General features: G+C 39.8%; 1 protein-coding gene across 1 annotated transcript in view; it reads left to right on the forward strand.

Annotated features, from left to right (window-relative positions):
- Positions 1-23498, forward strand: part of LOC141805004 (neural proliferation differentiation and control protein 1-like) — a 38678-nt gene extending 15180 nt beyond the window's left edge. The window contains exons 2-9 of the mRNA XM_074689667.1: positions 5307-5450; positions 18594-18707; positions 18807-19037; positions 19147-19213; positions 20938-21028; positions 21158-21237; positions 21333-21432; positions 21526-23498. Of these exons, the coding sequence (XP_074545768.1) occupies positions 5307-5450; positions 18594-18707; positions 18807-19037; positions 19147-19213; positions 20938-21028; positions 21158-21237; positions 21333-21432; positions 21526-21597 (899 nt within the window). The 3' untranslated portion in view covers positions 21598-23498. The remainder of the gene's footprint in view (positions 1-5306; positions 5451-18593; positions 18708-18806; positions 19038-19146; positions 19214-20937; positions 21029-21157; positions 21238-21332; positions 21433-21525) is intronic.
- The last annotated feature ends 172 nt before the right edge of the window (positions 23499-23670 follow it).

Below are 23670 nucleotides of genomic sequence, written 5' to 3' on the forward strand. Positions count from 1 at the left end.
TATCACTGAAGACACAAAAAGTTTGGTGTCCATGACCAACAAATGAGCCATACAAAGGAATAATCCACTCCAAATACAAAGATGACGAAAAAGAGACGAAAAAATTACAAGAAACAGACAAAGAAGAGAGAGCTGCTGCAACAGGCAGCCATAGCCAACAGGGCGGTGCCTAGCAACAATTTTTCATTTTTTCAATTTTTTCAATTTTTCAATTAAATTGAAAAAAAACATTAACCCTCCCCTAGGGGAAATTAAGGTACATAGAGCAGTAAACAAAGACAAGAACAGACAGCACAAACAGACTGTGTTGCACATTTCCTTTCAAAGTCTACTGTTTTAAATGCTTAAACGTACTCCAAGAAGATAAAAAGTAAAAACAATTTCTTAAATAATAAAATATTATAAAAATGAGATATAATTACGTATAATTACGGTATTAATTAAATGCTAAAAGATAAAAAATGAATTAAAAACCCTGAGTACTGGAGAACAATAATAGTAAGGCTGGGACCATATGCTATTTTTGCTGTTTAATTCTTTTACGGGTTTGGGGCGCAGATTCAATTTAAATTGTGATTCTTTGATATTTAAGGTTTTTACAGTTTTTGGTTTGCTTTTTAACACTAGACCATGTGAAAAAGTTAAATGATGATGATGATGTCTACAGACTATATCAGGAGCCATATTTTCCCCAAAAAGCACATCACATTAGTTTTTAGGATTTATTCAGAGGATCTGACATCTCAACTTTTTTTCCAATCCAGCTCATAAACAAAGACTATAATGAAGAAATTAAATAAATAAAAAAATCAAACAGAAAATCACAGTTTAAAACCGTTAAACAAAAAATCCAGATCCTTCAATGTATCCATTTTTTTCCCACCCCTCATGTTTTCACACCTCCAGTGTTCTCTAAACGACCTTACATACAGCATCACAAAGCCTGTTCTTCATTTCCCTCCTTGTGTTCAGCATCGTTTCTCTGCGTGGCCTTTATTTAGCTCTTTAATTAGCTACAACGCTGACTGTGTGGGTGGACTTTCAAAGTGAGGCCACCTCCTACTTGACATTCACCTCTGAGGCCCCTTTGTTTCACCTGCTGAACTACAGTCAAGCTGTTTTGTCACATAGCTGTTATGATGAGCGCCTTTGTATTGGATGTAAACGACCGCAGCTTGTTCTGTATTTTCACTCCTTCTTTGCTTTTCTCACCCTCATTTAACACCCTCGCCCAGCCTCACACATTCATAACCAGACACACGTACCGTAGGTTAGTGTCTGTCTGAGTTTATGGATATCTGTGTGTGGGGAGAATAATTATCTGCATTCACAGGAGTTCCACTGTATTAACTCTCTCTGTGATGAAGAACTGATGAAGATGCCCAGATTAAACCTCTTTTTTCTAATTTGTGCAAATTTTAGATTTTGCTCTGCAGTTTAAAAGAGCTGGATTCATCCTTCTGCTTCGTTCAAAACATCAGAGATTCATTTGTGGCAGGATTTGCAGATTATTTTTTCTGTGCGTGACGTGCAGGGTTAAGGTAATCCAGCAGAAAATCAACAATCCACAAAGACAAAGATCTTTGTGATGTTCTTTTTTTTCATCACTGGCTGACATTCAAACACATGTTGATGTTTTGTTTATAAAAAATAACAAGAATCAAAAAAAATGCCCACCATATTTGTTTGAGGATTTCAGATCTACTTACAGTAAACAAATGTAAAATGGGACTAGTTTATGCTCACCCTGGGCAAAAGACTTTCTTTTTGTGACTGACTCCATAAAGACAGTCTGATCTGAAACTGACTGACACGTAATGAGATGACTGGAGCCTCATTTCCAGGCAGTTCGTCTCAGTACAGCATGCATTTTGTTGGCGTTCCCAGTGACTAATCCCGGGACAGATCCCTAAACAACCGAGACGAGCCGTCCCACTTTTTAGGATCCTTCTTTTGAGGTGCCAGAATAAACTGATTGGATCCCAGAAGGTGGGGGTACAACACTGCAGCACTTCAGTTCAGTTTTCCACTGCACATGCTAAAAGCACATGTAGTCTACATTTACAAAAATATGCACGCCTTCTCTGGTCATTGGTTGTAGCAGCACCCCTAATTTCCTCTGAGGTCAGTGTAAAGACTGAAGACCACTGACAGAAAAAAAGAGACTGTTTAATAAAAGGGTTAGTAAAACAGCAATACAGCACTTCATTTATTCCACCTATTTATGTTCAAGTCTCATTCAAAACTGGAATAAGTTCATTTTTTTCCCTCAAAATTCTACACACAACACCCCATGGTGACAACGTGAAAAAAGCTGTTTTGACATTTTTGCTATGGCTGAACAATATTGGAAAATAATGTATGATTTTTTTGGACCAATATTGTGATTGCGATTTAGCATGCAATTTTATTTATTTATTTATTTATTTATTTATTGGAGGGGGGGGGGGTGTCTTTTGCATTATTTACTAAAAACAATTAATAAAATCATTCTCTATCATTCTTAAATATGAAGACCAGGCTTACATGTTAGGATGAAATAAAATAGACTGAAGCATAAATTGATACGAACAATGTATCTTTATTTAGCTATCACAATCACAGAAGAATATTGACTGATTGATTTAACTTCAAGCCTTGTAGACGTGTAATATTTTTGCCAGAAAAAAACAACATTTTGACTTTTGCTGGTTTTAAGGAAGAAGGAGCACAAATTACTTTGTCCCCTCCAGGTTTGTGCTCATGAAACTTTTTAAAAATTTTATATTTATAAATTGCAGACTCTGTGATTTGAAAATTGCACTCTGTTACATTGCGATGCCTGTGTAAATTTGATTAATTGTTCAGCCCTAATTTTTGCACATTTACTTAAAAAAAAATGAGAAATCACATGTTTGTATCAGGACAATTTACTTTTTTTTTCTGACCCTGTTCTTATGTTATATAGAACAAATAGTGTTTTGTGACTTAACTGGTTCTACCTTTTTAACAGTCAGATCACTTATTATAGGAGGAAAGAGTTAGTCAGTTAGTGCTGTTAGTTTGATAGAAAACAAGATCAGAGTGCAGTTAAATCTTGGAGTCCCTGACGTGCTGTTTTTATCTTAAAGTGATACTCCAGGATGGAGCAAGTTGGGTCCTTTCACAAGGTTTAGGGCAGAAATTACCCCTCCAGCAGTGTTTTTGTGCAGCAGAAGCCCAGAGCGCACGCACCAAACACCCCCTCCCTGCTCCTCTGCAGGTTTCCTCTGCACTCAGACGGGGACATATTTTACTTGACCAAAAAACACAAATAAACGGACTCCCACTGAAAAAATCTGATATCGGTCAGCATTCACGCTTTATTTAGAGAATTTTCAGCGCGTTACTTTCACACAAAAACACTGTTAAATAGGCTCTAGTTCTCATCGTGTCTCTTCGTCCTGACAGACTACCTGGGTTTGTTTATATCTGGCACGCCGCGCGCGGACTGATACACTAAGCAGCGAGCGCCTTGTACCCAGCTGTGGCTCTGCAGCGGAGGTAGCGTTGTTTTACGTCACCATGAGAACTAGAGCCTTATTTAGCGGTGTTTTTGTGTGAAAGTGACGCGCAGAAAATTCTCTAAATAAAGCGTGAATGCAGACTGATATTAGATTTTTTCGGTGGGAGTCCATTTATTTGTGTTTTTGGTCAAGTAAAATATGGCCCCGTCTGAGTGCAGAGGAAAGCGGCAGAGGAGCAGGGAGGGGGTGTTTGGTGCGAGCGCTCTGGGCTTCTGCTGCACAAAATCACTGCTGTAGGGGTAATTTCTGCCCTAAACCTTGTGATAGGACCCAACTTGTTCCATCCCGGAGTATCACTTTAATGTATACAGATAAAACGTTTGGTCAAACACAGTGCTCATCATAAATACATTTTGCTGAATTTTCATCACATCCAGAGTGAGATAAACAGCAGTGATGTGATGCATCTTGTGTGTGTGAAACATTCCTCTCCTCAATCTGCTCTTCATCTCTGTAGTTCTCCTCTCTGCACCCTCAACATCACATCTTTCATTGTACCACCGGCCCTGTTGCCATGGAGGTTACTGAAAGGAGTCTTATGTCTTCTGCAGTTTTGTGCTCTTATGAAGCAGTTTTTGAAAATTAGGCCACGCAAGAGGAATAGCAGCATCCTGTTTCACAACTGAGAGGGGATCTTTAGAAAATGAATTCTCTTATTAACCCAGTAAGAGCTGGTTTATCAGTGCCACATCACGAAGGACGGGATGAGTCATGGGAGTTCATTTTCAGTTCATTTTAATTCATTGCTCCAAGTTTTTTACTGTCACCAGTAACCCTCACCTTTGAGACCCAGATTTCCTGAACCACTCTGGGTTCATCATCCTCTCTGTCCTCTTTATTTGGCCTCCTGTGGTTTGTGAATGATTTTCTCTCACCGTGCTGTTCACCTTCAGCTGGCCCTGCCGAGCAGCTCTGCTGGTGCTCATTATCAGCTTTGACGGAGTCCCAGCACTCCATCGTCCGTCTGCTGCAAAACATACCTGCTGTGATTCTATGACCCACTTCTGCATGAGTGTGTGTGTGTGTGTGTGTGTGTGTGTGTGTGTGTGTGTGTGTGTGTGTGTGTGTGTGTGTGTGTGTGTGTGTGTGTGTGTGTGTGTGTGTGTGTGTGTGTGCGTATAGCTTGATTCAGTGTGTGGAATCCGTTTTAACAAGGCAGAGTAATCAGGTCAGCTGGTTATCTAACTGGCCGATCTGTGAGCGAGCAGCTGTGGGTCAGTCTTATGTTTAGTGTATCCTGACTGAGTCATAGCGTCAGACAGGTGAGACAGGTGCATCATGGGAAGCAGAAAAACAACTCAGATGTGCTATTTCTGCTCTAAAACCAGTGTGTTCAGCAGAGACGCTGAGAGCAAACTAATAAAACTCTTTTATATTAAAACTAGGATGAGCTGTGGTGTGTCTGTGACATCAGCAGACCCTTTGATTGGGTCCCTCTTGAATCTGCTGAAGAGATGAGGCTTTCGCTGATAGAAGAAGAGTGGCTTTCACAGATAAAGCTCATCTGATTAATATTTCTTTATTAATACATATTTTTACCACAATATGTTTTTTTCAGATAATCATTCGTAAGGAAATTGTGATATGGTAACAAATGCCAGATTTCCTCATTTTATACAGAAAACACAAACCACATCATAGCTTTTTGTCCTGTGTATATTTCTCACCTAGAGCGTGGTGGCCGCCCTACAGAGCTGTGGTTAGGTTCTGATGATGACGCTCTTCTCTCCGTCTTTCTTTGTCTCTGTCTCTTCCTCCCAGCTCACCATAAGTGCCCCATAGACTGTGCCGAGGTGGGTCGTGAGCACTGCAAAGCCGGCTCCAGACACTGCGGCCCCTGCGTCCGCCCGCTGGTGGAGAATGAAGTGGGAATTTGTGTGAGCAAGAGGAAGTACTATCATCATGGTATGATTTTCAGCTTTTCATTCAGTGTGCACAAAAACAGCAAAAACATGTGTATTCGTTTAAGATGCTTTCCAGATGTCAGGTGTGTTTGGTTTCCTCAGGTGAAAAAGAAGTCCACAGAAAGTCAGGCATATGTTTGCACCTACGTAGGCAAAAAAGCAAGATTTGGTTATTTCTGGAGACAAGTACTTGGCAAAACTGACTCACTTTTTCCTTTTATGAAATTGAAGAAAACCTTTAGTTTAAGTCGTCTTGGATGATTTAAAACATAAATATTTAAAACTCCATAAGACTCCAATACACATTTGCACAGGTGTAAATCTGTTTAATATAAAAGCGGAAAGGATTGGTTAACTGTATTAATTAGGGATGGGTACGGGTATTCTTGTGACCGTGAGGGAGTGGAAGAGTACGGGATTTTCCATGCTGGATATAAACACAACATTACAAGTTAAAATGTTGAGAAATAAATATGTTAAATTGAAAAACTTTGACATTTTATTATTGAAAAAAAATATATTACCACATTAACACATAAAAGTACCAAAAGTTAGTACCTTTGAGTACAGATACTGATTGCCAGGTACCGTATCATTTCAAATGTAAAAGGTACCCATCCCTAGTAGTCATCATGATGACTGATAATGATGTATTATTTAGGTTGGTTTTAAACCAAATTTTAACAAGGGATGGCCAGATGTCTCTGCTAGAAAAAGGTTTAAGCTTTTATTCTCCCAGTTGATAAACATCAGCAAAGTGGCTGGTATTAACATATTAAATGGCTGATATAGATGTTTTTATGTTTTTAAAAAACGTTGCCAACAACTAGAGATGGGTACCAAATGAGGTACTGTTATTGGTACCGACCCAATTCCATCTGTAGTACTGGGTATGGATTCACTTAGAATCAAAAGGTACCATATTAAGGTACCTAAACGCATCTTTGTGACTGTGAGGGAGTGGAAGAGGAGGTGGTTTTTTATGCTGGATATGAACACAGCATTGCAAGGTTATATATTGAAGCATAAATAAATTCAATTTAAAAAAATTCATACGAACCTGTTAAACAAGTTGATATTTTTACCACATAAACACAAAAAAGTACCAAAAATTGTCACCGTTGAGTACAAGTACTGATTGGCAGGTACCGGGCATCAGTACCTGGTGTCATTTCAAATGTGAAAGATACCCATCCCTAACAACAACTATTTACATTTTTTTCATGTTGAGTTGACGGTGTGGTCTGCTGCTCAACTCAATCCAAAGAGTTTCCTTTTCTAAGTTGAGATGTGGCTCAGGAAAGAGTAGAAAATACACCCTGTCGCCCAGCCTCCCAGGATACTTTGTGTCAGAGTTGTATGAACCCCATGAACACTGTTTGGACATTTTTAAACTTAAAATCCCAGAAAAACTTAATAAAAACTGAATAAAACTGACGTCCAGACAGAGAATGTCCCAGTGTTTGAGAATGGCTGTACGCACTGTGATTGGCTCATCCCTTTTAAGGGCGGGACTTAGCCAGTAAGTGTTGCCTGTATGAAAAATAAAAAGTGTTTTAAAGATCTTACACTGAAAACTAATGACAGTCAGGCTGCGAGTATTCCCATAGAAACCCAGTTCCTGTTGGATAACCTGCCTAGCCTTGAAATGAGATGCACTGAGGGCCTTCCTCTGGTTTTTATTCAGTTATTAGTCTGCATGTACACACTGACTGACTTAAAGTCACAGGCTCCCTTTGTTTCTTTTCCACCATCGCTTCACATTCTATCTTTGTCGCTGCTTCTTTTCTTCTCACTTGATCTATTTGAGCTGTGTCCCAATCTTTTCTTCCACTCTGCCTCTTTCTCTCTACTGCCCATGGATTCTGGATGCTTCTTCTCCTCCCGTGTCAGTCTTAGTTTGATCTCTTTATTTCTCGCCCCCAGTAAATCTCATGCATCTACTTCAATTTGTCCCATTCAGTCCTCTGTTCTCTGCAGCCTTCTTGTCATCCTGGCTGTCCCTCCTTCTCACATGCATATCTCTGACCTCTCTACTGTGATGTGATCCTCTGTGTTTTTAATCCAACCCTGCCCCTGCTGCATCTGCAACACACACGCATACACACACACAGCACTGAGAGATTTAATCACTTAGATGACATGCACCACCCTCTTTCCTTCTCCCTCTCCATAAGCAACAAAAATAAATCTTATTTTTCTGATTTCTGTGACATGGCATCAAGCTGCTGGCAGGCACACAATGTGTCGAGACAGCACTGCAGAAATTAGAAAGAGAAAATGAAATATCTCCAGTCTGCAGGCTCTCCTCTCAACATGTGCGTTTGCGTTTAGGTCTGCACGTGTTTGTGTGTCCCTGCAGGATTAATAATTTAGATGGGTCTGCAGCTGGATAGGATTCAGCTCAAACTTGGCTCGCATTAATGGAGGCAGCATCAGAGAGAGGGGGGGATGGAAGTGAGGATTTATTAAAGAGGAAGGTCAGAAGAAAGGAGGATTTTTGTTCCAGCATATTGGCAGCATGTTAAAGCCTATGTTGTGAATTCAGCATATCACAGGCCCTGAATAAGCTCTCCTAAGTCGTTACATAAACCCCTACAAGACCAGAGCTCACAGTGATCTGCACTGGAATCATTAACATATGCACATAACAACCACCAGGAACAAAACCTGAATGTTATTTCATAGTATCCTAAGTACACAAATCCATCACATGGACCAAAAGTCCATTTGATGACCGTCTACAGACCAGAAAAGTTTAGCCATGAGAAGAAGCAGGGAGAGTGATAGAGCATGGGCTAAAACACAGGGGTTAAAGGGATAGTTCGGATTTTTGACATGAACCTGTATAGCATCCTCCCTGATTTTTTTTCTTAAATGAATGTTAAATGTACCTTAAACCAATTAAAATAAATAAAGGACCAAACACACACACACACAAAAAAAATTACAATTACCTTAAAAAAACTCCTCTCTGAAATCTAACAACTATTTTCTTAATATAACATTAAAATTTATTACTATTATTAATATTTGATTTACCTGTAATTTAATTTATGTGTTATAGTCTTGGCCCTATATCTTTAACACAGATTTATATTAAATACTATATCTGGGAATTTTGTTGCATTTTAATAATCAAAACGTCAAGATGTACCCCTGATTTGTTTTGTACATTTATAACAACGGCAAAAAAAAAATTATCCATCAGCTGTAGTTCTGCTTTCGTAACTTAAACCCAGAGTAAAATACTACAAAACAGACCTAATACCACATACTACATGCAAAAGTGGTAGGCGGTTTGCAGTGCTTACTACAAACTACATTCACATGTTGTGTGGTAGTAGGCTGTTTGGAAAACAGCCAGTCGTAGGCCTGTCACGATAACAAATTTTGCTAGACGATCATTTTCCAAAATATTATTGACGATAAACGATATTATTGTCAGTATTATTTTGATTTTTTTTCCATTTTTTCATTGATGTAATTATGATAAATGGGATAATAAAGTGAGTACACCATATCAAAAGCAAGAAACTTTAATTTCTTAAGAGTATATAACTGCAATTAAAAGGTCAGGATCTTTTAAATAAATTAAACAAAAAATATAATAAATTAAACAAACAAGAAAGAGAAAAAAAATACAATGAAAATGAAATGGACTATCTTTTAGAAAAAAATACATGTCAATGAAAAAAATTAATACTAATCAAAAACAATAAAACATAGACCCCGTCTCTAAAGAAAAAACAAAACTTCAAAAAGAAAAACAACAATAAAAACTGTAGCCTAAATAAAAGGGAGTTTATACAGTTCCTGAATTGTTTGTAACATGTCCTTTTTCCCAGTCAATCCGTACTGTCTGTCAAACATTTTGAACATTTCTGGCTTTCAACCGTATTGAAGGGCTGCATTTCTTTGGCAATGTATCTGTCTTTGAGCGCCCACCATTTGGCGCTTTTATTTCTATTTACTTTGCAGACCAAAAGCCTCAGTAAGAGCGGATTGTCAAAGAACAAGGCTCCGCTGCACCTCCCCTTCTTCTTCTTCTTCTTCTTCGCCACTATTTTCAAACTAATGCGACATATCAGCTCGTTGGTGTTCATGAGCTCACACTTTGTTCATTCTGATAAGAAACAAAATATTCCCACACTGGGACTGTGGCAGGCGGCTTAAGAACCGTATCTTTGGTGCCATCACTCATATTAGCGCATGTTTCCTCCTTACCCCTCAGGACGCTCGCTTCAGCTCTCTCCGTGTGTACACGCGAGCAGCCCCGTCTTTACCCCAAAGATCGCATTTTTGACTGATGCTCACTCCACTATAAATCCACTAAATCCGCTATAGAACCTATGCACCCCAATGTTAGGAAAGATAGACGTAGTGAGCCATCTTCTCATTCAGCCTCTTTGGTGGAAAGAGAGGAGGAAAACAAACATGCATGCACGTGTCAGTTTATCCAGGCTGGCAAACTTACTGAGGACGTTTTTATTTATCGTTCGGTTAATTGATTTATTGATTATCGTGACAGGCCTAGCCAGTCGTTATCCCAGTAAAGCTCTACTGATTCCAGCTAAAGGTGTCACTGTTAACGCCAAACAGATAGTCTACTGGACCTTAGGGTACAACAAAGATGCTGTTTTGCAGCAGTACTGTCTAAAAACGACACATCAGATATGCCACCTGTTTCAGGAAAGGACAACTCATGCTTCTAAAATCCTGAAATAAAGGAGCTAAAGGGCCCTGCAGTGTTGATCCTCTTTGTTTCTTTTAATCTTTCTAGCACACACACATCCACACATCCACACAGCCTCATAGCTTTACCTTGGTTTGTCAGCAAGGACATCAGGAAATGTGCTCACTTCAGTTTCTGCATTTAGTCTTATAAAACCACATCTCAGCGTCAGCAGCTGTTCAGATCAGCAGCAAATCTTCATTGTCTTTTAATCTTTTAACTGTTTCGTGGAAAAGCGGTAATTATAAAATGATGTTTATCTTGAGTTTACATACAGTGCTTCACTTTTTTTCCACATTTTGTTATGCTACAGCCTAGATCCAAAATATAACACACAACACTCCATAATGACAACAGTGTATATATATCAATACATAAACTACTTCAACTCTTTTTAACTTCCCCTCTCTCGTGCCCAGCACTCCAACACAATAAATCTCTTTGTTGTATTTTTTTTCATGCAGCAATAAAATGCAGGAGAGAAAAAATCACTGGTAATCTCTGCTCAGAGTCTGTCCTGTGTTCCTCTTTCAGGATGAGAGAGCACAGAGGGTCAACAAATGAAGCAGACAGCTCTTCTTATTGCAGAAAGACCTGCTTGTATTTGACATGTGGGTGTGCTCTCAGTAAACATACAGTACACCTTCCAGCTACGCTCTTTGTTCAGAGGAAACTCAAACCAGCAGCTCTCAGAATGCAGTTTAATAGTATGTGCAAAAGGCAGGGCAGTCTCTGTGTGGCGCCGTGTTTTACTGAAGCTCCTCTTCTCTCCTCACGACAGCCTCTGTTTCTGATGTACAGGCACAAAGCTGAGCTGGACTCTTTCTGTGCTGCGTGTGTTTGTCTTTTACATCATCTCACAGAGCTATCACCAGAAGCTGTTTGAGTAAATCAACAAGAATGTGCTGTCACAGTTTGTCTGCTACACTGAGGAAAGATCACTAAGCTTAAAGCCAACCTGTAGTTTTTAAACATTATTACTTGTTTATCTGCTTAAAAAACATCTGCAGAAAGATTGTAGGGTTTGAGATTAACTAGCTGTAGATTTTTTTTAACTGGCACATCATTGTTTATTGTGACAGATTTTTGCGACCCTGTCTGTCAAAATGATAGACAATTTCTAGCGCAACATCTGCTATATGAACTCACTCACTAGCCCAGCAACCACCTGTACATCACGTTTCTACATTAGTTAGTTAGCAGAAAGCAAACTAGCAAGTGAAAGTTGAGCCAAGCTTCACCCTTGTTAAGGATAAAGCTTCATCTGTTTGACGTTTTGTTTCACTTTGGTTGTGTTCTTCTTTCTCTGAGCTACATCCACTATCATAGCTGCTCTGATTAGCTTTTTCCACTCACAATCATCATCACCCAAAGTCACTTGCACACTGGGCACTCTGTGATTGGCTGAGGTAACCACACTTACCCTACGCCCAGAAAAGTCCTGATAAAACCTCAACATCAACATACAGGCAGAGGAGGGGATTGAGGCAGACGCAGACACTGAGCAGACTCTTGGTCCTCCATGGTCCAGTTCTGGTGAGCCTGTGTGAATTGTAGCCTTAGTGTCCTGTTCTTAGGACGCAGTCACACCGTGCGGTGTTTGAGCACAATTCACGTCTCTGCTTTTTTCAGAGAGGTAGACTTCAGCACAGTTTACTTCATGCACAAGCACAAGCATGCAGAAAGTGCGTGTGATTCATGATGTATGAGCACCTCGAGTGCATCTCTTTTTTTTGGAACTTAATTTTTATTTAACACATATAGTCACATACACAAATATCATTGAGGAGATGCTTTCACACTTAACAACAATAATACAGACAATACACTAAATCATTTTTATTAGTGCTGTCAGGCGATAAAAAAAAAAAATCTAATTAATTACAGGATTTTTAATAAATTAATCTTAATTAATCGCATTTTAATGTCAAATCTGCTTAAGGTGCCAAAATAAAGAATTTGAATTCCAGGACATTAAAATTACATTAAAAGACATTAAAAAACATTTTAAAAAGAAGGTGGAAATATATACAACACATTTTTAGGTACCCTGAGACATAAGGAACAAATTAAAAAAGTTTTATGGTTCTGTCTGTACAAAATCTACACAGTCCTGCACCTAAGATAAGCTGATTTGATTTTTAGGATGTTTTTTTCTTCTGTCACATTTTTACTCGATGTTGACTCGATTTTCACTGCAATATGAACTTTTATACTTCTATGAGGTCAGGAGAACCAGGGCTAAAGGCTAAAAACTGTGAGGAACTATGTACAAAACACTTAATTCAAGTCTTGGATCAAAGAAAAGTGAAGTATTCTCAGTTTAACATGCTCTGAACACACAAACTGTTGCTCATTGGTGCAGAGCAGCCCCAAGCTGAAACATGACACCAGGAAGATGGAAGCAAATTTTCAAAGAATTCTTTAGATTTAAATACCAGACAAATATTGATCATTCAGGGCCTGTTTAATGCAGTAAAGAGTGTAGAATTATCTGTTTTTTACAGAATTGAGCTAGAGCAAACGGTTGATTTTCTGCAGATTTTCAAAAATGAATAAACGAGACATGGACAGCAGTCTCTCGCTTTCAGGGACCGTTGGAAATTTGAAAATCTGACGAGAACACCACTTTTCAAGTAGGACAAACGGTTTGTAAATACCAGACATTTGAAAATAAGTGTGTCTTTGAACGCCCCGCGGGTTTGGTATCCAGATTAATCTGCGTTAATTTTTATAACGTGTTAATTTGCGGTGTACTTAATTAATCTAATTAATCCAATTAACGCGTTAAAATGACAGCCCTAATTTTTACATTTTCCATATTATTCCTTAGTTTTTCTTTTGTTTTGTTTTTTTGTTTTGTTTTTTCAAAAGTCCATCTTACAGTTCTCAGTTGGACCTACTTAAAGGTCTTTACGTTTGCCCCTGTACATGGTACTTGAACATGCAACAACATTTATTCCATTTACTGTAGTAAGATATTAAGCTGTACCTATTAACATCATCCATATACCAATGTTATGATTATTATCAGAACTGTATCTTTCCAAAAAAGTACCACTCACTACATACCTTTGCCCGTATGATGAACCTAAGTCGTCATCCCAATCTGAACAAGTGTATTTAAGACTGATATCAGTAAATGAAAATGAATGAAATAATACCTGAAAATAAATAAATACATAAAATAGAATAAAAAATATATATATATAGAGGTACCTAGGATCCATGTATTGTTTGAATTACTCGAGTGCATCTCTTGACAATCATTTTAGACAGTAGTGAGATGTTAGAGGGTTGGGTCAGAACAAAACGACTCACCAAAAGTCTAAAAGTCTCTAAAGTTGTAGCAGTGCTCTCTGTGTCTCTGATGAGATTGCAGTTCATGTAAAGAGACACTGTGTGTGTGATACCTGCTAAAGTCTGGTTCATATTGGAGTAGTGTGACTGCTGGCCGTACTATCTAGCTGGGGAAGAGCGCTGTGTGGGGTGGCAATTGGCACAGTTCGCACGGCACAGTTCGGGTGGCCGGTGTGACCACGCCCTTAGCTGACAGTTAGCACCTGGTGTGGTCTTCTGCTGCTGTAGCCCATCTGCCTCAAGGTTGGACGTGTTGTGTGTTCAGAGATGCTCTTCTGCAGACCTCGGTTGTAACCAGTGGTTGCTCACTGGATATTTTTATTTTCTCTTTTTGGGACCATTCTCTGTAAACCCTAGAGATGGTTGTGGGTTAAAATCCCAGTAGATCAACAGTTTCTGAAACACTCAGACCTACAACCTTTGAATAATGCACTGAGTGGCTGCCATGTGATGTACTGATGAGATATTTGCGTTAAAAAGAAGACAAAGCACTTTAGCAGATATACTTACATAGTTGGTGAGTGTATTTATCTGTTCATTATAACAGCTGTGTTTTTGATGACATGGGAAAAACAAGTTTGTTTGTGATTGACTCACGGCAGTTGTGTCTGTTCTATTAAAAGACTTTTGAAAGGACTTTTTAACCATGAAAATAAAACTTCATAAAAAAAATACATTAATCCTTTAACTTAGGTATGCAATTTTTTCTTGAATGTCTTGCTTGAAGAGTCTGTGGCACATTCAGCGGCAGATTCTGGTATCAGAGGCTTAAAAAGGTGTAAAATGAATTCATTTAATCTATTGTTTATTGCTGAGTTTGCTGCTTTTCTGCTTCTTGTTTACGTTGTTGAGACAGTGGAGGACAGTCATGAATATTTTTATAGAAGGTAAAATAAAAACAGTCCTCTATTGACTCAAAGCTTTGCAGTCAGCTGTGACTAAGTTTTCATAACAGGCAGGAAGATGACTCAGTGCCACCATTACCAGACTCAGCCTCACCTACTTTAGTTTTCATTGTGAGGAACAAACATACAGCAAGTCCTTCTCTCTGAAACAAACAGACTGATGAAGAAGGTCCAGGTTTCTGCTAAAACTGGGGTTTGAATTTATTAGTCCTGCCATCTGTCTGACTCTCAGACCTTTTTTTAAATAGGGCATTGATTAAACCAGCCACTAGAGGGCAGCAAAACACACAGAGTGTCCGTACCATAGAGTAAACACTTTGAAAAAGCTCTGAATCAATCACATGAGGCTGTTGATCTTCATATCACCTGAAAGAAATAATAAACAGCTTTAAGATACACAGATTTATCAAATTATTGTGACAATTCTTGTTTTTTTGTTTTGGGACGTAATGATTTAATGGCATTAGTGTGCATTCTGATCTCTGCAATAGAAGTTGCAGGTGACGAGACGTGTGAAACTAGCTGTGAAGTTGGTTAACAGGTAGAGTGTGTGTGTGTGTGTGTGTGTGTGCAGAAAAATGTGAATGGTGTTTAAGGGACAGAAAAGAGCAGCACAGATGTGTGTGACCCTCAGTCCCTGTTAGGCCGTTTACTGTTTGTTTGTTGTACCCAGCAGCCCCCTGGGTGCCTCTCAAGAGGTTATGGGTCATTATCAAGCTGGTGACAAAACTCCCTTACACGGGGAGGTGTGTGTGTGTGCTTAGTTAGTGTGTGACGAACCACACACATGAACACAATCACTGCTTCCCTAAGGGGGAAATAACAGATTTAGGGTTTGAGGGTTGAACTAATCCTCGTTTTGAACTAGGGCTGAACGATTTTGGAAAATAAACCAATTGTGATTTAATTGGACCAATACTGTGATTGCGATTTAGCATGCAATTTTTTTTGAATTTATTTCATTTTTGTTATTTTGTTTTTTAATTTATTTTTATTATTATTTATTTATTTTATTTTATTTTATTTTATTTTTTATTTTCATTTTTATTTATTTATTTATTCATTTATTTATTTTTATTTTATTTTATTTTATTTTATTTTTTTTGGGGGGGGGGGGTATCTTTTGCATTATTTACTGAAAACAATTAATAAATCATTCTGTATCATTCTATAGTATGAAGGCCAGGCCTACATGTTATGATGACATGAAATAGATTGAAGCATAAATTGATACAAATGATGTATCTTCATTTAACTATCACGATCACAGAAGAATATTGACAGATTGATTTAACTTCAAGCCTTGTAGACATGTAATATTTTTGCCAGAAAAAAAAACAGCATTTTGACTTTTGCTTGTGTTAAGGAAGAAGGAGTACAAGTTACTTTGTCCCCTCCAGGTCTGTGTACATGAAACTTTTTTTAAACTTTATTTTTTTGAATTGCAGACTCTGGGACTTGAAAATTGCACTCTGTTACATTGCGATGTCGGTTTAAATTAGATTAACTGTTCAGCCCTATTTTGAACCATCATCCTGCAGAATCTCAGCTATGACACTACAAATACTTCCAGTAAACAGCTCATCTTTGTTTTTGAGTCTCCTCTTAAAGTCTTTGTCACGACATGCACCCTGTGAGCCTGCTGTCACAGTTGGAGCTTACAGCCACCTGCAAACTACAGATGGTGCTCCCCGCCTCTGTAGACACCTGCTACGGAGTGCACTAAATGGCCATTAGTGGAGGGGGGCAAGAAAAAACAAAGCAGGCAGTGAAAGGGCTGCCATGTCATATCAGACACATTAGCTCAGCCAGATGGTCGGCCTTCTGGGGTGAAAGTGACACTGTGATCGTTAATTTCATGTAGGTTGATGAAATGTGTGAAAGAACAGTTTTTATAATTTATTTGGCGTCATTTCTTATGAATTATTCTTCTTTATTTTTGCATAATTTAAACATGCAAAGGAAGATTATTACACTTCTTGGCTGAGTGAGAATCAAAATGCAGTGACAGACCGCTGATTCCCAGATCACAAACAGCCATGATTTGATGTTTGATCAGTCGCAGGCTCATTTTACGGGGAGGAAACAGCACTTTGATCACCGCCATTAGCTCTGAGCTAAAGAATCTATTGTAAAACTGAAGCTGAGGTTTAGCTGACTCCTCCCTGTGGCCACACACACATTCACACACACACACTCACACACACACACAGTCTCATCCCTGGTCACCCCGGAGACCTCCACAGCTCTGCAGGAATGCAGTTCACTGTCTCGCCAAGGGCTGTTAACAACTGTTTAGTATTGTCTCCTTTATTTTCTGTCCATGAGCAAACAACACACGCGGACACACTCCTTGTTCATCAATTTAGAGGAGATAGTCTGAAAAACATGTTGGGGTTGTTTGTGTCCAAAGCTTGCTGATGGGGGATCTCCTGGAAAGATTTATGTGTCGTGAGATGTGTGGCAGTTTATCTCTAATGTGAGAATATTTCTCATATCCTTAATGAGGGAGATGAGTGCCAGTAGGACATGGCAAGGATCCTTTATGTTACATGTCGGGACACGTTTTAGAAAACTGGGCTCAGTTGAGCTTCTGTGAACTTAACTTACAGTTAAAATTGAGTGTACAAAGTTTGTTTTTCACGTTTCAAACATTACATTACCTCATCGCTTTGCATCCTGCAAAAAGTTTTTTTTTTTTAATAAAGAAGAGTGGTGTAAGAAAGATCAGCTCTCCATTTATTTACTTCCTAGAAAATGCACGTCTTGGTAAGAGTCACAGCTATATGGCAGTGGATGAAAGTGCTTATGGGAAACAGAGTCCTTACCCCTGAAAAATACTACAGATTCTGTACAGTCCTCACAGCATCTTTCAAAACAGTTAATATTGAGGATCTGGTTTAATTAGACTACAGCAACAACTTTTAGCTCCCAGTCTCACCCACACTGTCGTGAAGATGCGACTCTTGACAAGGCGTGTGTTTGTTTTGGAAAAGAAAGGAGATCAGATCCTTTTAACTCTACTTTTCATTAGTCAAAGACATCTTTTTACCAGATACAACTCCACGGGGTAGGTTTTTATCAGTTACGTTGTTGTGCTGTTGTTTGAAATGTGACAACAAGCAAACGTCTGTTTGTACCGTAGTTTAGTAGCTGTCTGTATTTAGAGCAGCTGGCAGCCTGGTGCTCTAAAACATGTCTAATGTGTAACGTTAGTGAATCCTGGTTATGTCCTGCCAGTCATCTCACTCTTCATTTAATTGATAGACTCTCAAGTTTGAACAGACTACTGCAGAATAACTGCTGACTGTGGGTTGGAATGGACATTAGCACAAACAGCTTAGCTCCTGTGTTAGCCTTTAGCTTGTGCGCTCTATCTCTCTCCTGTTTATCTTTCTTCTGTTTTTCTGTCTTTTTTCTGTCTGACAGTTAGGCTCCCGTGTCCACCATCACTACAAAATTAGGCCCCGTTTACACGGAGACTCCCGCAACGATTCTTCCTTTGCGTTTTCAAAAGCCACCCGCGTTTACACGAGGACGGCGTGAAAACGATCCGCGTTCATACGACTCCAGGAGGACAAGTCTCCTCTTCTGTTCTTTCTTTTTCTGTCGTTTTGTTGTGTGAGACGGTCGGCAATCCAACCATAACGCGCATTACCACCAACTACTGGCTCAACTGGAAATGTGGCTGAGCGCAGAGCCTTCACCTAAAACTGCGAGTGCGCATGCGGTGACGTCAGCGTTTCACCCTGAGACGCTCCGCTCTGTGTTTACACGAAGCTGGATGGAGGAGCGGATTCAGATCTTTCCACTCTGGGGAGCGTTTTCAAAAGTTTGCGTTTTCACTGAAAACGCAACGTGGTCTCGTCTAAACGGAAGGCCAAAACGCAATGAAATGTTTGCGGAATCGACCGTTTTCGGCGTCGTGTAAACGGGGCCTTAATCACATAAAAGCACAGATCTCTCCTCTCACTTCTAAGCTTTGTCAGCTGGCGTGGTGTTGTCATAGAGACGTGCTGTCTGGTCGACCCGAACAGAAAGCTGAAAAATATGATTTAGGAATATCCTTTAGTGGTGTTGATAACCTCATTTTAAAGTGTGGATTATAGTTAATCTTGAAACTTTGTCCTTGTCTGCTCTCTAGAAAAAGCATTATTCTACCCTGACCTGGATAGTGAGATCGACTACCTTCACAGCATCATTGAGAAACAGGTAGTCTCGGAGGCCAAATCCCAAAAACAGCAAAAAAAGCATCCTGGTAAGAACCTTGAGAACAATATTAACCCTTAATTTACTCCCAGCGTGTCCCTACATAATCTCTTTAAATGTTAATAAAAATATTTGTGTCTTCCTTCAGCTGCTGCAGCCTTCAAGGCAGATGCTAAAAAAAGCAAAACAGAAGCCAACAAGCAGAAACAAAGACTACAGGATGAGCCCTCAGAAAAAAACCTTCATATCACCACTGCAGCCCCCCCACCTGCAGCAACAGACTTTGACACACTGGTCACAGAGACCAGGCCCACTGTAAAGGGTGGCCGAGGGGGGCCACTGGTGGAACAAACACCAAGGAGCGGCAGCATTTTAATCAGTGAGTATGACTGAGGATCAGAACAACTCAACCATGTGACAAGCTGTAATACCACATCATTTCTTCACTCACGTGCCTCGTTTCTCATTGTGCACCTCTCTCTCTGCAGTCCTGATCTCGCTGTTCGTGGCAGTGGGGCTGATAGCATTGGTGATGGCAACTGTCTGTTTAGTCAGGTAGGTATGAGGAAGAACATTTCTCAGTTAAAGGATAATTTCGGTTTATACAGCTTTTACATTGATTATAGAATGAAGTAGAACAAAATACTCACCCAGAAGGCTTCCCTGATCCAAGCAGTGATTCAGGAGATATTTAGATCCAAAATCGTGCAGTGGACGTCCGTATGATGGGATCCATCGGGGCAGAGACAGCCCAGAAACTCATGTTTTTCACCAATATTCCATCATGGTCCGCTCCGGGTTAGTCCTCTGCTGCAGTCTGTGTCACTCCAGACAGCACTGTGTGGCTGTACTGACCTCTGAACTGATGAAGACTTTGTTTACGTTTGCCCCTCCGCGCGTCGTCATGTAGCCTGCCGTCTTCCCCTGAAACAATGAGCCGCACTGCACATGCGTGGAGGGGCAAACGTAAACAAAGTCTTCATCAGTTCAGAGGTCAGTACAGCCACACAGTGCTGTCTGGAGTGACACAGACTGCAGCAGAGGACTAACCCGGAGCGGACCATGATGGAATATTGGTATACTGCTGTATAAGCCGAACCTATCCTTTAAACCTAAGGAGTTAAATGATTGTGGTTCAAGAAGTATTATAAAATTTCTAAACTAGGGGTTCCCAAAACTTTTCACCCCCCTAAAATAGTGGTATAGGAGACTCTGGACCCCATGCCATGAGAACACATCAGTAGGCCAATTTAAAAACAGACAGGTACTTAAATTTGATAATAAATTGCAAATAATTTATTTTTATTTTTTTTCAATTAAATTTGTTTAACCAGGAAATCCTTCTTAAGATTAAAAATCTCTTTTTTATGAGAGTGCCCTGGTCAAGGCAGCAGCAAGTCATAGAACACATTTGCAGACAAACAACACAAAGCAATGACAAAAGCAGATCACCATGTCCAGTGTAACATCAGAAAAATCAGCCAACAAAGCAATTAGAGCCTGATGCATCATCCTCCAACATGTTTAGTCTACTTTTAAAAATGTAAAGAGACCTGCTCCCTCAGGCCCAACGTCTCCTGCAACAGGTTCAAAGCTACAGGAGCCACATATTTAAAAGTTCTTTTTCCCATGTCAAAACAGACTTAAGGAACAGACAGCAAATATAGGTTTTGAGAGACAGAGCAAAGACTGTAAGTTCCAACACGTTCCAGCAAATTAAGAATTGCTCTGAGAGAGCCCCACAGAAGGATTCCTACATGTCTGGACCTTTGGCCCATGTACAAATGGCGAATAAAAACCTGTAATCCTTGAATCCTTGAATAAATGCAGTGTTAGTAAGACTCAGAAATACAACAGATCAGCTGTTTTGTTTATATTGTATTTATTATGGTTTCCAGGCAACACTGAAGCCCTCACAGTTTCACACTCACTCATACGACCCAGCTGCTGACATCAAACTCTGTGAGGCCTCAGTGTTCAGGCTTTCAGGACCATCGCCTGCTTCTCTCTGCTGTGGGATGATTACATGTTGTCTGAAGTTAAAAGCTTATTAGTGTGTGGGGTTGAGTGTGTGTGTGTCTGTTAGTGTGTGCGTACATGAGTGTGGGTATTTTACTTAAAACAGGGATGGGATGGTGGGTTTAAGGGAATATTTTTTATATTCTCCATGTAAAGCACTTTGAGTTACATTCTTTGTATGAAAAGCGCTTAAAAAATAAAGTTTGATTGATGGATTGATTGATTGAAAAGACTAATAAAATCCATTTTGCCCCCTACAGGTTGAAGAAAGAATCGCACCTGGCCCAGAAAGTCGACTACCCTGCTTTCAAAGGCTCGGGCCCTCCTGCAGCCAAAGCCAACGGTCCCTCTGTAAGAGAGCAGCTCACTGTTTTCATCCATGCAAATACCACTGTGGTCCTTTGTTTAAAATTTCACTTCTTCTTCACAAACCGCAAGTTTCTGTTTCACACTGACTTCCTGCTTCTGCTCTTTCGTCAGATGGGAGATACGACTCTGGCCCAGAGCGCTCAGATGTATCACTACCAGCATCAGAAGCAGCAGATGCTCTCAGTGGGAAAGTGAGTCTCTCTGACACTCCCTCGTTTTCCCCGGCTCCTGCCGCATGTGTGCTTTCTTTAAATGTAACCACATCCTTTTTCCTCGCTTTCTGCAGTCACAAGCCTGAGCAGAAAGCCGTTGACACAGAGGTCACATCAGACGAGGAAGAAGTGGGAGGAGATTTCACAGTATACGAGTGCCCCGGACTTGCACCGGTGGGTAGACACACACACACACACGGAGACAGAAAATAGCTCATTTTCCACTGACCTATGACTAAGACTCTGTTTTTGTCTCCCCCTTTACAGACAGGAGAAATGGAGGTGAAGAACCCGCTGTTTGATGATTCCAAGTTACAGTACCAGGGAAATCCAAAATGATCACTAACGTCGGATTTCTATAGGTTGAAATGCCGCTGCTGAACATTTCAACATTATAATAGACACTTTACACACACACACACACACACACACACACACACACACACACACACACACACACACACACACACAAGCTATCCCTCTTGAAGAAATTGTTTGGTCTGCATCTGGAAAGTCTTCACAGCGCTTATCTTTCTCCACATTTTGTTTTGTTACAGCCTCAAAGTGTAATAAATTCATTTTTTCCTCAAATTTTGACACATAACACCCCATACTGAGAATGTGAAAATGTTTTTTTTGACATTTTTGAAAATTTATTAAAACTGATAAATCACCTGTACATAGGTATTCACAGCCTTTTCCACAAAGCTCAAGTACATCCTGTTTCCTACAGCTTAATGTGTGGTACCACCTGTGGTAAAATCAGTTGTTTAGACCTGATTTGGAACAGCACACACCTGTCTATGTAAGGTCACACAGGTGACAGAGCATATCAGAGAACAAACTTAGCATAAAGTCAAAGGAACTGACTCTAGACCTCTGAGACAGGGTTGTCTCCAGGCACAAATCTGGGGAAAGTTCCAGAAAAATGGACAACTCCATCCCTACAGTGAAGCATGGCGGTGTCAGCTTCATGCTGTGGGGACGTTTTTCAGCAGGATTGAGGGAAAGATGAATGCAGTAATTCTGAAAGAATGGGGAAGGCAGGACATCGACCCTAAGATCACAGCCAAGATATCAAAGGAGTGGCTTCAGGAAGGTCTGGGAAGGTCCTTGAGGGGCCAAACCAGAACCCAGACTTGAATCTGATCAAACATCTCTGTAGAGATCTGAAAATGTCTGTGCACTGACGCTCCTCATCCAACCTGATGGAGCTGAGAGGAGCTGCAGAGAGGAATGGTCCAAACTGTCCAAAGAGAGGTGTGCCATAGGTTTTGTCATTAAGGGGTGTTGTGTGTAGATTGTTAAGGGGAAATGAATTTATCACATTTTGGATTGAGGCTGTAACAAACAAAATGATGAAACAGTGACGCTATGTGAACACCTTCATGATGCACTGGAGACATAAAGAATTGCTAAAGAGGAGGTGATGAAATGATTGTTTCCTTCTTAACCCTTTACTCCCTGCCCTGTGTTGGGTTCCTCGTTGATTTATTTCTGTCATTAATTTGGATCAGTCCTTTCTTCACTTGTACAGTTTTAGGACCCCTGTATGTGTCTCATCCTTTTATCTCTGAGCTGAGTTTGTTCTCCACCATCTTTGTCGTCGTCCTTCCTTTTCTGCAGCTATTTCCAAAGAATGTGAGCATATCTCACACACACACATATACATACAAAAGCTGACAGCAGGTGCCCTCCCTTTGTTTTTGTGATGCGTAGTCTGTGGCTGAACCACATTCCCGACAGATTCCCAGGAAATATTTCTATTTAGAGGCAAATGGTCCCCACCACAACACAAGGTTTAGCATTAAAAATGTTAGCCCTGGTGTTGCTAATGTTTATTCCTTGTCCTATAAGCTGCTTGCAAAGATTTTAAGATGATAGATTATTAATATATATGATAATTACATGAGAATGAAGTATTTGATGATGTCTTTTTGCTTGGTTTGATTGTATCGTGTTTGAATCATGGCTCTGATGATTACTCTGCCTCCTGTGTGTTGGTCTCTGCAGGAGAGATGAAATGTTAAATGAAATATTCAGAGATAAACCTCAAACCTTTGAGATGTACTCAGTCAACACCACAATCTGAAGATGTCCCTTTCTTGTCTCTGTTCCCATGTCACTCTGAAGTTGATCCCGTGCTGCAGTATGTACATACTAAAGAGTGAAGTGTTCACTTTTTATAGACATTTGTACATGCAGACCAAGGATTGGAATTAAAACTTTTTACCACACATAACAATGTCTTTGTAAAGCTTTTTTTTTTTTTTACCTCCCGCTTGCTTTAAGAAGTGAACTGTGTGAATGTGTTGTGTTATTTTGGACATTTTCTGACACATTTTTTGTGACAAGAAAAGAGAAAAGGAAAGAGGGGATTAAACAAATACCCAAATCATCATTAGAGAGAGG

Source organism: Halichoeres trimaculatus, unplaced genomic scaffold (genome assembly GCF_033239565.1).
Source record: "Halichoeres trimaculatus isolate MK-OKI-2021-1 unplaced genomic scaffold, fHalTri1.1 fHalTri1_scaffold_16, whole genome shotgun sequence".
Taxonomy (NCBI): domain Eukaryota; kingdom Metazoa; phylum Chordata; class Actinopteri; order Labriformes; family Labridae; genus Halichoeres; species Halichoeres trimaculatus.